The sequence below is a fragment of the Ranitomeya variabilis genome, chromosome 3 (assembly GCF_051348905.1).
Source record: "Ranitomeya variabilis isolate aRanVar5 chromosome 3, aRanVar5.hap1, whole genome shotgun sequence".
In the NCBI taxonomy this organism is placed as follows: domain Eukaryota; kingdom Metazoa; phylum Chordata; class Amphibia; order Anura; family Dendrobatidae; genus Ranitomeya; species Ranitomeya variabilis.
Genome location: NC_135234.1, coordinates 444779035 through 444792739, shown reverse-complemented (window position 1 = coordinate 444792739; position 13705 = coordinate 444779035). Strand labels below are relative to the sequence as shown.

General features: G+C 41.4%; 1 protein-coding gene across 3 annotated transcripts in view; it reads left to right on the top strand.

Moving 5' to 3' along the window:
- Nucleotides 1–7520: 7520 nt before the first annotated feature.
- The window catches only part of SPNS2 (SPNS lysolipid transporter 2, sphingosine-1-phosphate), a 144755-nt gene continuing 138570 nt past the window's right edge, over nucleotides 7521–13705 (top strand). For all 3 annotated transcript variants that reach the window (XR_013223906.1, XM_077296484.1, XM_077296485.1), the window contains exon 1: nucleotides 7521–8000. Coding sequence is in view for 2 of the 3 variants with exons in the window: in XM_077296484.1 (XP_077152599.1) it covers nucleotides 7739–8000 (262 nt within the window). In the remaining variant the exon portion in view is untranslated. The remainder of the gene's footprint in view (nucleotides 8001–13705) is intronic.

Here is a 13705-nt window from a genome sequence, read left to right as displayed (position 1 = left end):
TTGGTCCACAGAGTCATGTGAGGTCTTGTTTTTTGCAGGATGAGTTGACATTTTTATTGGTAACATTTTCGGGCACGTGACATTTTTTGATCGCTTTTTATTCCGATTTTTGTGAGGCAGAATGACCAAAAAGCTTTTCATAAATTTCTTTTGGGGGAGGCGTTTATATCATTCCGCGTTTGGTAAAATGGATAAAGCAGTTTTATTCCTCAGGTCAGTAAGATTACAGCGATACCTCATTTATTTTTTTTTATGTTTTGGCGCTTTTATACGATAAAAACTATTTTATAGAAAAAATAATTATTTTTGCATTGCTTTATTCTGAGGACTATAACTTTTTTATTTTTTTCTTGATGATGCTGTATGGCGGCTCGTTTTTTGCGGGACAAGATGACGTTTTCAGTGGTACTATGATTATTTATATCCGTCTTTTTGATCGTGTGTTATTCCACTTTTTGTTTGGCGGTATGATAATAAAGCGTTTTTTGCCTCTTTTTTTTTTGTGGTGTTTACTGAAGGAGTTAACTAGTGGGACAGTGTTATAGGTCGGGTCGTTACGGACGCGGCGATACTAAATATGTGTACTTTTATTGTTTTGGTTTTTTATTTAGCTAAAGAAATGTATTTATAGGAACAATATATTTTTTGGGGGGGGGAATTTTTTTGGGGAATTTTTTTAAATTTTTTTACACATGTGAATATTTTTTTTACACTATAACATTGCCCCGGGGGGGCATCATGTTATAGTGTAAGATCGCTGATCTGACAGTTTGCACAGCTCCTCCAGGCTTCCCGGTGCCTTTTCTGAGTAGGCACTGTGAAGCCACCTCCCTGCAGGACCCGGATGCCGCAGCCATTTTGGATCCGGGCCTGCTGCAGGGAGGAGGAGGTAAGAGACCCTCGGAGCAACGCGATCACATCGCGTTGCTGCGGGGGTCTCAGGGAAGCCCGAAGGGAGCCCCCTCCCTGCGCGATGCTTCCCTATACCGCCGGAACACTGCGGTCATGTTTGATCACAGTGTGCCGGAGGTTAATGTGCCGGAGGCGGTCCGTGACCGCTCCTGGCACATAGTGCCGGATGTCAGCTGCGATAGTCAGCTGACACCTGGCCGCGATCGGCCGCGCTCCCCCCGTGAGCGCGGCCGATCGCATATGACGTACTATCCCGTTGGTGGTCATACAGGCCCACCCCACCTCGACGGGATAGTATGTCCAATGTCAGAAAGGGGTTAAGGGAAAAAGAAATCCAAACCTACAGAGCCCTGTGTGAAAAAGTAAATTCCCCCTCACCCCCCTTAAAACATAAATTAACTGTGGTTTCTCACAGCTGAGTTCAAATTCGCTAGCCACACCCAGGGTTCATTACTGACACACCTGCTTGCAATCATGAAATCACTTAAATAGGACCTGCCTGACAAAGTGAAGTAGACCCAACCAGTTAATAGGTTTAGGGGCAATCACTTTTTCACATGGGGCCCTGTAGGTTTGTATTTCTTTTTACCTTTATAATAAAGACCTCCATTTAAAAACTGCATTTTGTAATTTTGTTATCTTTGTCTAATATTTAAATTTGTTTGGTGATCTGAAACATTTAAGTGCAACAGAATGGAAAATCAGGAAGGGGGCAAACACTTTTTCACACAACTGTATATATACAGTGGGGGAAATAAGTATTTGATCCCTAACTGATTTTGTACGTTTTCCCACTGACAAAGACATGAACAGTCTATAATTTTAAAGGTAGGTGAATTTTAACATTGAGAGATAGAATATCAAAAATAAAATCCAGAAAATCACATTGTATAAATTATATAAGTTTATTTGCATTTTACAGTGAAAAATATGTATTTGATGCTCTACCAACCATTAAGAGTTCTGGCTCCTACAGACCAGTTAGATGCTCCTAAGCAACTTGTTACCTGCATTAAGGACAGCTGTCTTACATAGTCACCTTTGTAAAAGACTCCTGTCCACAGACTAATCAGTCAGACTCTAACCTCTACAACATGGGCAAGACCAAAGAGCTTTATAAGCATGTCAGGGACAATATTATAGTTCTGCACAAAGCTGGAATGGGCTACAAAACCATAAGTAAGAAGCTGGGTGAGGAGACAACTGTTGATGCAATAGTAAGAAAATGGAAGAAATACAAAATGACAGTCAATTGACATCGATCTGGGGCACCATGCAAATTCTCACCTCGTGGGTTATCCTTGATCATGAGAAAGATGAGATATCAGCCTAAAACTACAAGGTGTGGAACTTGTTAATGATCTCAAGGCAGCTGGGACCACAGTCACTAAGAAAACCATTAGTAACACATTACGCCGTCAAGGTTTAAAATCCTGCAGTGCCCGCAAGGTCCCCTGCTCAAGAAAGCACATGTGCAGGCCTGTCTGAAGTTTACCATTGAACACCTGGATGATTCTGTGAGTGATTGGGAGAAGGTGCTGTGGTCAGATGAGACAAAAATTGAGATCTTTGGCACAAACTCAACTCGCCGTGTTTGGAGGAAGATAAATGCTGCCTATGTCCCAAAGAATACTGTCCCCACTGTCAAGCATGGAGGTGGAAACATTATGTTTTGGGGGTGTTTCTCAGCTAAGGGCACAGGACTACTTCACCGCATCAATGGGAGAATGGATGGAGCCATGTACCGTAAAATCCTGAGTGACAACCTCCTTCCCTCAACCAGGACATTAAAAATGGCTCGTGGCTAGGTCTTCCAGCAAGACAATGACCCAAAACATACAGCCAAGGCAAAAAAGGAGTGTCTCAAAAAGAAGCACATTAAGGTCATGGAGTGGTCTAGTCTCAGACCTTAATCCCATAGAAAAATTATGGAGGGAGTTGAAGTTCCGAGTTACCAAGTGACAGCCTCAAAACCGTAATGATTTAGAGATGATCTGCAAAGAGGAGTGGACTAAAATACCTCCTGACATGTGCGCAAAACTCATCATCAGCTACAAAAAACATCTGACTGCCAGGGTTTTGCCACCAAGCATTAAGTCTTGTTTGCCAGAGGGATCAAATACTTATTTCTCACTGCAAAATGCAAATAAATTGATATAATTTATACAATGTGATTTTCTGGATTATATTTTTGATATTCTATCTCTCAATGTTAAAATTAACCTACCCTTAAAATTATAGGCTGTTCATGTCTTTGTCAGGGGACAAACTTACAAAATCAGCAAGGGATCAAATACTTATTGCCCCCACTGTGTGTGTGTGTGTGTGTGTGTATATATATATATATATATATATATATATATATATATATATATGTATGTATATATATATATATATACGGTATATATATATATATATATATATATATATATATATATATATATATATATATATATACAGAGAGAGAGATTTTTTAAAAACACTAAGTTCATATTACCCCCCTTTCTTCAGAATATAAATAAATTAAAAAAAAAAAATAAGCATACTTCATGGGCAAAACTGAACTGTAATATAATTAACTCTAATATTCTAATAAAATATTAGAATATTTATCCCATATAGTGAACAAAAAAGGAAAAAAGATGCCAGAATCACTGTTTTTTGTTGAGATCAGAAAGTGGTATGGACCCCACTAGGGGATGATTGTGATTGGAATCCATGCATATGACCCCTGGGTCAGCCACCAGTATATTTCATTCTGTAGGGAGAGGGGCAGAAGCAGCTGCCGCTCACCTGTAAGCACTTGTTTCCCGGTGGATCTATGCACCAGGCAAATGGCAATAAGGAGGAAAATAGTGAGGCTGAGTACACGGATAGTTAGCAATCTATATGCAATCTATATAGAATATTCACATTATACAGGACCCGTAATGTATATTATGACTGTGAAATGTACAGCGATGCTTGGTATGAGTAGTGGACAGAGGTGAGAACTTTCGGCAGGGATAATCGCATGCGCTTGCATAGGTAAGCACAACAGTGTGTGGACGGCTAATTACATCTGCATTAATGAAGCCCTGCACACACTTAATGAAGAGTACACAGCTTTACTTTCCAGCGCAAATGTATTTCGATTAGTTCCTTATAATTCACTTAGTAGTAGGAACAAGTCACAAGGAGTTACAGGACAAATATATATCTTTGTACTGTATTAGTCAGTAGATAGAAAAATATTACAATTTGAGAGTCCTCAGTGTCTGATACCTTTTAGGAAAAAAAACACAACATATGATTTGTATTAGCTGGACTTCAGAAATATTTAAGATATTCCGTAGGGAAAGCATTCAACTTTCTTAGCAGAATGATTTGTAAAGTGTTGGAAAGGAAATTCCTAGATTTACGTCTATAAGATACAGTGCCATGTAAAAGTTTGGGCACCCCTAGTCCATATTACTATTAATGTGAACTATTAAACAAGTTGAAGATGAAATGACCTCTAAAAGGCCTAAAGTTAAAGATGACACATTTCCGTTGTATTTTAGGCAATATATACTGTGTATATTCATATATTTTACATTTTAAAAATTACAAAAAGGAAAATGGGTTGATGCTAAAGTTTGGGCACCTTGCATGGTTAGCACCTATATCAACACGTATTCCAGTAACAATTATGAACTGGAAAAATGAAGAGATCTATCAAAATATGGAAACATCAATCTTTAGCGTTAATACTAAAATCAGTAACACGAAATAGGAAATGCCTCAATAAAAGGGAAGTGTAAAAAATCCTAGCTGATATACAATATGCACCCTTTACTATTGGGGCAAAAAATAGGTAATCAAAAAGATTACATACAAGGGATTGGTAATGCTTTAAACATGCATAATAATGCTAATGATGACATTGACCATGTATATTTGGAAGTTACCTGCTTCACAGAGGTCGTGACAGAGTATTAAGTACTAAGCGGTGTTTACTTACTGGTTACAGAGTTAGGGTAGAACAGTGACAAAAGGATTAGAGTCCCCACGTTTCGCCACTTGCTTCTTCCAGGGGCGTACAGTGCTTGAAAAAGGTTCTCAAATGAAACAAAACGTTGCAGAACCCCCATGGGCTATTAAACCACAGTTTTTCTAATTCTTCATTGGAGTGCTGCTTTCTGGGGGGGGGGGGTTTAGCTTTTCTTAGATAGATGTACAGACAGACTGGATTGATATGTGATAAGATAGATAAGATAGACAGATAGAAAGAGGGATTTCTCACAAAATTAGAATATTATCAAAAAGTTAATTTATTTCAGTTCTTCAATACAAAAAGTGATACTCATATAGAGTCATTACAAACAGAGTGATCTATTTCAAGTGTTTATTTCTGTTAATGTTGATGATTATGGCTTACAGCCAATGAAAACACAAAAGTCATTATCTCAGTAAATTAGAATAATTAACGAAAAACACCTACAAAGGCTTCCTAAGTGTTTAAAAAAAGGTCCCTTAGTCTGTGTCAGTAGCTCCACAATCATGGGGAAGACTGCTGACTTGACAGATGTCCAGAAGGCAGTCATTGACAAACTCCACAAGGAGGGTAAGCCACAAAAGGTCATTGCTAAAGCTGGCTGTTCAGAGTGCTGTATCCAAGCATGTTACTGGAAAGTTCAGTGGACGGAAAAAGTGTGGGAGAAAAAGGTGCACAAGCAACCGGGATAACTGCAGCCTTGAAAGGATTGTTAAGAAAAGGCCATTCAAAAATTTGGGGGAGATTCACAAGGAGTGGACTGCTGCTGGAGTCATTGCTTCAAGAGCCACCACACACAGACATATCCAGGACATGGGCTACAAGTGTCGCATTCCTTGTGTCAAGCCACTCATGGCCAATAGACAACACCAGAAGCATCTTACCTGGGCCAAGGAAAAAAAGACTTCCGGACCATGTATATACTTGAGAGGTGAGTTTGATCCCCAGATTAGGGCTAGTTGTACTTGTGTTGTGAATTAGACTTTTTTGGCTCCCTCTTGTGGTCACTAGTGATATGACTCTGGGATTGTCTATCCTCAGTTTGGCACCCACCTGGGTCGTTAGTCCAGGGGTGTTGCTATATGAACTTCCTGAATTCTCAGTCTGGTGCTTGGCATCGTTGTAATCAGTCCTTTCTGTTTGCTCCTGTCTGCTGGTCCGGGTTCTTGCTAAATTAAGCTAAGTCCTGCTTCCTTGTCTTTTGGTTATTTGCATTTCTCTTATTTTTTGTCCAGCTTGTACTAAATGTGATTCCTGATTTTGCTGGAAGCTCTAGGGGGCTGGTATTCTCCCCCCGGGCCGTTAGACGGTTCGGGGGTTCTTGAATATCCAGCGTGGAAATTTTGATAGGGTTTTTGCTGACCGTATAAGTCATCTTACTATATTCTGCTATTAGTCAGTGGGCCTCTCTTTGCTAAATACCTAGTTCATTCTTACGTTTGTCTTTTCTTCTTACCTCACCGTTATTATTTGTTGGGGGCTTGTATCCAACTTTTGGGGTCTTTTCTCTGGAGGCAAGAAAGGTCTATCTTTTCCCTTCTAGGGTTAGTTAGTTCTCCGGCTGGCGCGAGACGTCTAGAACCAACGTAGGCACGTTCCCCGGCTGCTGCTATTTGTGGTGCTAGGATTAGATATACGGTCAGCCCAGTTACCACTGCCCTATGAGCTGGTTTTTTGTGTTTGCAGACTTAGTATTTATTTCTGAGACCCTCTGCCATTGGGGTCATAACAACTTGTGGACCATGTATATACCTGAGAGGTGAGTTTGATCCCCAGATTAGGCTAGCTGTACTTGTGGACCATCTATATACCTGGGAGGTGATTTTGACCCCCAGATTAGGGCTAGCTGTACTTGTGGACCATGTATATACCTGCGAGGTGAGTTTTATCACCAGATTATGGCTAGCTGTACTTGTGGACCATGTATATACCAGAGAGATGAGTTTGTTCCTCAGATTAGGGCTAGCTGTACTTGTGGACCATGCATATACCTGCGAGGTGAGTTTGATCACCAGATTAGGGCTAGCTGTACTTGTGGACCATCTATATACCTGGGAGGTGATTTTGACCCCCAGATTAGGGCTAGCTGTACTTGTGGACCATGTATATACCAGAGAGATGAGTTTGTTCCCCAGATTAGGGCTAGCTGTACTTGTTGACCATGTATATACCAGAGAGATGAGTTTGATCCCCAGATTAGGGCTAGTTGTACTTGTGGACCATCTATATACCTGAGAGATGAGTTTGACCCCCAGATTATGGCTAGATGTACTTGTAGACCATGTATGTACCTGGGAGGTGAGTTTGATCTCCAGATTAGGGCTAGATGTACTTGTAGACCATGTATGTACCTGGGAGGTGAGTTTGATCACCGCAGCTGCTGATAAGAGCAATATATTAGCCAACAACTAAGGGATGCCAGATGGACCAGCAGGTGGCGCTGTGGATCACGCAGGAGAGCAGCCTACTGGACCGACGCACATTAGAATCAGGTGTCTGTCGGCTTATTTCTCTCCTCCAGGACGGTGTAAAAGGGGGCGGGGCCAGCTAGCCCAGAGTGCCCTCTCCCCCGCCCGCCCGCCCGCACCTCGCTGCAGTACAGCAGGGTAGTGGAGGGGGAGCGCGCTCCAGCCCGAGCTGTCAAGTGTCACCCACGGCAGCGCTCACCGGGGGCTGCGAGCCTGAAGCCTGCAGGGCTACTCTCACTCACCGGCGCTTTGTCTCATTCACTGCCGAGGAGCCAGGAACGGCAACGTGACGCTCTTCCATTCAGCTGCCCGGAATCACTGGCGGAGCTCCGGGCAGCAGCTCATGATGTGCCTGGAGAGTGATGGAGCGGGCACGGGGGGCAGCAGCCAGGACTGCATCCCGGGGGCAGAGGACGGGGGTGTGGAGACCCTCTCTGGGAGGATGAATCCGGTCACTAGCCCTCTGGATAGGAAATCCGCAGAGATGGAGAGCCCCGGGAGCCTGCCCGAGAAGCCCCTCAACATGAGGCGTGCCAGGGTGGCAGCAGCTGGGATCCTGAGCGTGGGCAACGTGCTCAACTACCTGGACAGGTACACTGTGGCAGGTAAGACCCGAGTAATATGCGGGGCACCCTGTAATGATAGAGGGGACGTGTGGGTACCCCGGGAGGGCACTGCCATGAGTGCCATTCACCAACCCATGTGTGCCCAGCCATGTATACACACTGTGTGTGTGTGTGTGTGTGTGTGTGTGTGTGTGTGTGTGTGTGTGTGTGTGTGTGTGTGTGTGTATATATATATATAGCATGATATCTAATTAAATGTATATGCAGTAGAGATCTAGTTGATCCCTCTAGTGGATCCACTGCCTATAATGCTCTTCCAGCAGTATACCATGCACACTGTCATCTAAGGTCACTTGCTTTGCATCTGTGGAGCAGTAAGGCATTCAACAATTGGGATGCTTCAAGGTCACATCTACCTTTTTTTTCCCAGAACATACTTCCATGTTGCATTTATCATTTTGGTTCCTGTAATGATCATTTTATGGCAGACGCTCATTGCCCTGTACAGGAAACCTCGGCTTTGGTAGTCCTATAAGCAGCAGTCACACTGTGGGCATGGAGATCGTTTCCAGTCACTGCTTCATTAGTGTCATCATCTTCTAAATGAAGATTGGATTTGCAGCATTGCAGTGCAATCTAGACATTGAGGGCCACCAAGCATGGCAGTAGGGCTACAAAGAATTATCCAATACTTCCAGGACCCAGTGCAGCATCCTGGTGCTACATGCTTTCTGGTCCTGCCTAGTATGGGCAGGATAAGGGCAGGTAAATGTTATCTGGGTGATGCACACATCAATTTTTGATCATGAATACCAATTGCAAATTAGGATGTAAAATTCCTATTTCCATTTCTCCATGCATGGAATATGATGGCCTTAGCATGTGAGGAACCACAAGAACATGAGTAGAAGACTACGTGTGTCAGATGAATTCAATTTTGGTTGGTAGGCTTATGAAGAACCTGAAGTGCTCATAAAAAATCCAACCTCATGTAAACCCTGATAAAGCCCTACCTCATCCCAAGAGGATACGGGTGTAGGTGGGAAAATAAACCACTAGGTTGTAATAGCAGATTGTGTTTTGAAGGCTTCATTTGCTCTCCAGCTATGGGATGAGCTTCCAAGTGGAGAAATGTTACATTGTACGTGCCCTAAATCGTGTTTCTTAGCCTTGGATATGTTCTCCTTTTTGTAATATCCTCATTCAAGTGGGTAGATGTGCACATTCCCAAGTCATTATCGGATTGAAAATCAAGCAATAAAACCAATGCACAGTATTGATTGCATGTTGATGTTAATTTCAAGGAAAGAGGTGGACATCTATTTTGCAAGGTGCTTGTATAAATAATGTAGGTCACACTTCTACTTAAATTGATATTGTTGCACTTATTCATACACATAAAATAGGTGACATTTATGTTTCCGTTTTGCTTTTCTGTAAATGTCTACTTTCAGATCTATTATTTTTGCAGACGCAGTAGTAATGGCTTCCACTGTTGTTTCTATTGACAGGTCATTCCATCATAATCAGTGACGTTTCCATTGTGATTGGCTTTGCTGCTGTATTGTTAGAAAAAAGATTAAAATAATGTGTGTGTATAATATATATATATTTACAGTTACATTGTAACGGCTTTGCGTTCTCATTCAGCTAAACTGACCCGATTTTTCTCTCATGTCAGCTGTACGTGGATTATTTTTCTAAAAAAAAAAGTTTTCAGGTGCCCATAGGCTTGTGACATCTAAGCTTTTACCATTTTGATAAACAGAACAGTTGAAAGAAGCTTAACTAAAATAAAGATAATAACAAATCTAAATGTTTCTATCATCCCTTGAATATGACATTTCTTGATTTTATGGTGGTCTGAACTTTAGCCTATAGTTCTAAAGAATGTCCTAAAGAATTTCCATCTTAATGTATGCAGCACATGCCAGCGAGGAATCTACTATTAAGGCAGGAGTCTGATATATTTAGGATAATTCCCTAACCATTCATTGACAAGAACTCTGCCTACGCACATTAATAGGCAGAGAGCTGCCCATCAGTGTTTGGGACGCTCTGGCACTAGTGCTTTGCTCAGGCTCTGGCACTCGCGCTTTGCTTGGGCTCTGGCACTCGCGCTTTGCTTGGGCTCTGGCACTCGCGCTTTGCTTGGGCTCTGGCACTCGCGCTTTGCTTGGGCTCTGGCACTCACGCTTTGATTGGGCTCTGGCACTCACGCTTTGCTCGGGCTCTGGCACTCACGCTTTGCTCGGGCTCTGGCACTCGCGCTTTGCTCGGGCTCTGGCACTCTCGCTTTGCTCTGGCTCTGGCACTCGCGCTTTGCTCGGGCTCAGTTGCACCGTCCTTAGTCATTTCTCACTGAAATCCGTATCCTTGGTAGCTTGATGGTGTGCCTAGAAACTGGCTACTGGCACCTATTGAGCAATAACTGGTGGATCACCATCAAACTAGTTCATTGATTAGTCCAGTTTATGGTTTCTAAGAATTATAATAATATATACAGTATATAATTGTTATGGGGAAAAAGCTTGGAGAAACACTATTCTTATAGGTATCTAGAGTAGAAAGCTTCTTCTCCACATATCATAGTTCTAGTAAGTGTAATAAATTGATTGCATTTGTTGCCCAAAACATGGGAATGAATCAAGCCTAATAAATCACTTGATATTTAGATATCACATATCAAATGTTGGGTAATGTTCTGCATGTGCTTAGCGCTCTACAAATTCCATTATAACTACCTCATATTTTATCATTGTTAAAAGATTGATATATAGATGGCTCAGAATTTGCTGATTAGAAGTAAATGTCTGAATATGTAATGTATTTTAGTAACAGATTGCCAATATTAACTGATAAACTGTAAGTGTGGCCAGACTAAACACAACAGTTTGAAGAAAGATTTATTCTTAATTTATATAAAAGTAGGATTGTTTAGGGTCCGGCTGCGGAGACTCTGAATGATCCAGAGAATGTCTACTGGCAATATGTCTCCTCTTAAGTAAGAGATACAATTCATACATTGCTCCAGTCACACAAGGGGCTTTGGGACCCCCCATTCTATGATCAGTGATACTTTTATCATACATCCTGTGGATAGCTGATTATGTTTGTGGCACACCTTTAACTCTAGAATGAGATTGTATAGAAATAGTATGTGGATTGTTCAGCTTCAACTTCACTGTCACAAATGGCCACTTGTCAAAGAGACAGCAAAGTAAGAAATGTAAAGGATAAATGATCATATAAATGCAAAGATTATTAATTGGTGATTATAAAGAATGAGCTCGTCATTAGTAGAATATCCCCAATCCACGTGACATTGTCTGATCTGTAGAAAATAGAAAAGATTCCACATTTTTTGATAGTTGTGGTCCAATAATACTTCACTGGCATTTCCTAAACCAACAATAGACCTCATCTTCTCAGCGGTATCATTACATTATGGCTTTTATTGGTTTCCACAGAAACAAAAGGCTCCTGGTTCTCTCTAAAACATTAACCTTGCCCCATTCCCTTAGGGCACCATTGACTCCATGACTTTACACCTAAAAATCCATGACTTCCTATAAATGCAGTGCAAATTCAGTAAGTGGATGAGAAGGCTGCTAATATACCTCTGATATCTAGTATCTCATCTATGTACTATTGTGTATGAATAGGTGTCTATGTGATTACTTAGCATTTTAATGAAGAAGTGTATTAGGCGATGCAGGTTCCCCGTGCAGGCTGCGAGGTATTTACCATAATCTGTCTACTGGTAATACATATGTTCTTCTCGTCACAGATGTCGTCTGTCTGGGGGATGTCCAGTGTAACCTACGCTTGTCTCCTCACTAAAGCCTACACTTAGTATGGCTGCATGTAGTGTGATTGGGGGCCCCTTTTATTAGGCTCAATATGGGGCATTGGTAAATAGAAAGTGTAGTAATTACGGTAGTTACGTTAGAACGGATCCAGCAGCAATCCGTTATAAAAAAAAAAAAATGTTTTTTTTCCATCTAATAAAAAATGCTTTCAACTGCATTTAAATCGAAGACTATGGAAAACAGATCTGTGAAATTGCCTGCCATATTTCTCTCACATGAAAGTGATCCAGTAAGCAAAAAAAAAAAGCTAATGTTCAAAAAAAAAAAAGAAAAATGGATGAATATGGGATCCGTTTAATGAATTAAAAAAAAAAAAGAAAAAAGCAAAGCCAGTTGAAATCAGTTTGTTACAACGGATCCAGCACAGTAATTCATTAACAAATGATTACTGGACATGTGAACATGGCCTTAGCTGTTTGTGGATAGAATGTCAGTAAATAAATTATAAGTATGGCTATGCTACCTACCGTCCTGTTTAAACAAAGATGTGGCCATATTGTTTTGGATGCTTTTGTTAATAAGCTTTGCAGCACAGGCTTTTGCCATCATATCCCGATTCCAAGACTTCTCCCGTGCTGCACCAATGCTCTGGAATGCTCTACCCCAAGATATTAGAACCATCCACAATTTGCATAGTTTTAGGTGCTCCCTCAAAACACATTTGTTCAGAGCGGCCTACCACGTTCCCTAATCAAACTCATTTTATGTGTGTGTGTGTGTGTGTGTAGCCCATTCGCTATCTCCATCTACCCCCCACTCCCTGAAGATGGCTGGACCATCATTGTAAATACATCATTGTAAATACACACCTGTACTTTGTATCTCCCCACCTTTACTGTAGATTGTAAGCTCTCACGAGCAGGGTCGTCGTATTTTGTTTTATTCTGCTTTATTACTGTATTGTTAACATTGTTACCTATGACTGTTGTGTTTGAAACTGTTAAACTGTAAAGCGCTGCGGAATATGTTGGCGCTATATAAATAAAGATTATTATTATTATTATATAGTTAAGACATCCCGTCAGCCATCACTCTTAAAAGGTTTGGTGGAAGACATTGCTCCAGTAGTAGAGGAAACTTCAATCTGCGCGAGAAAACATTTGACTGCGCGGGCGCGATATCTCTCAGCCATCTGTGTCATCCACGTCAAGGACTGCCTGCAGCAGCTGAGGAGAGGACAGACCCTATTAGCATACATCGCTGGAGATATATAAAAGTTTTTTTATGGGCGATACATGGGGAGTCAGGGGGTTACATAAGTATTTAGGGAATGCATAGCTGACACTGAATAAAATGATATTTTTAGCTGGTAGGATAGAAAAATGATGACAGGTTCCCTTAAGTCCTTTTTGTTCTTAAGCCACCTAATGTTTTGTGAGCTATACCACATCAATTTTTCAAAACTACTGTATTTTGACCAGTTAACAAGCACCTCACACAGTTGATGCCCCAATGTTGAGCTACCATTACATACCGTATTTTTCGGACTATAAGACGCACTTTTTTTTCCAAAAAAAACTTTTTTGGGGAAATGGTGTATCTTATAGTCGGCATATACTTACAAATAGTGTGGCGGCAGCAGGAGTCTGGCGGTCCTGGTGCCACGTTACAGGGCGACAATCATACTCCCTTACCAGGCTCGAGCGCCAAAGAGACGTGCCGCTCCAGCCTGGGATGGAATTTCCCGGAGGCCACCACATTATAACAATGGATTTGCAGGAGCCTCCGGGCTTTCACAAAATGCCGGCGGAGCCCCCCACACCACCATTTTCCTTCTGAAAATTTGGGGTGCATTTTTAATCCGAAAAATACGGTAATATATTGGTGGTATGTATTATATAAAATAAAAGTCTACACATTAGGTTTTGCAAA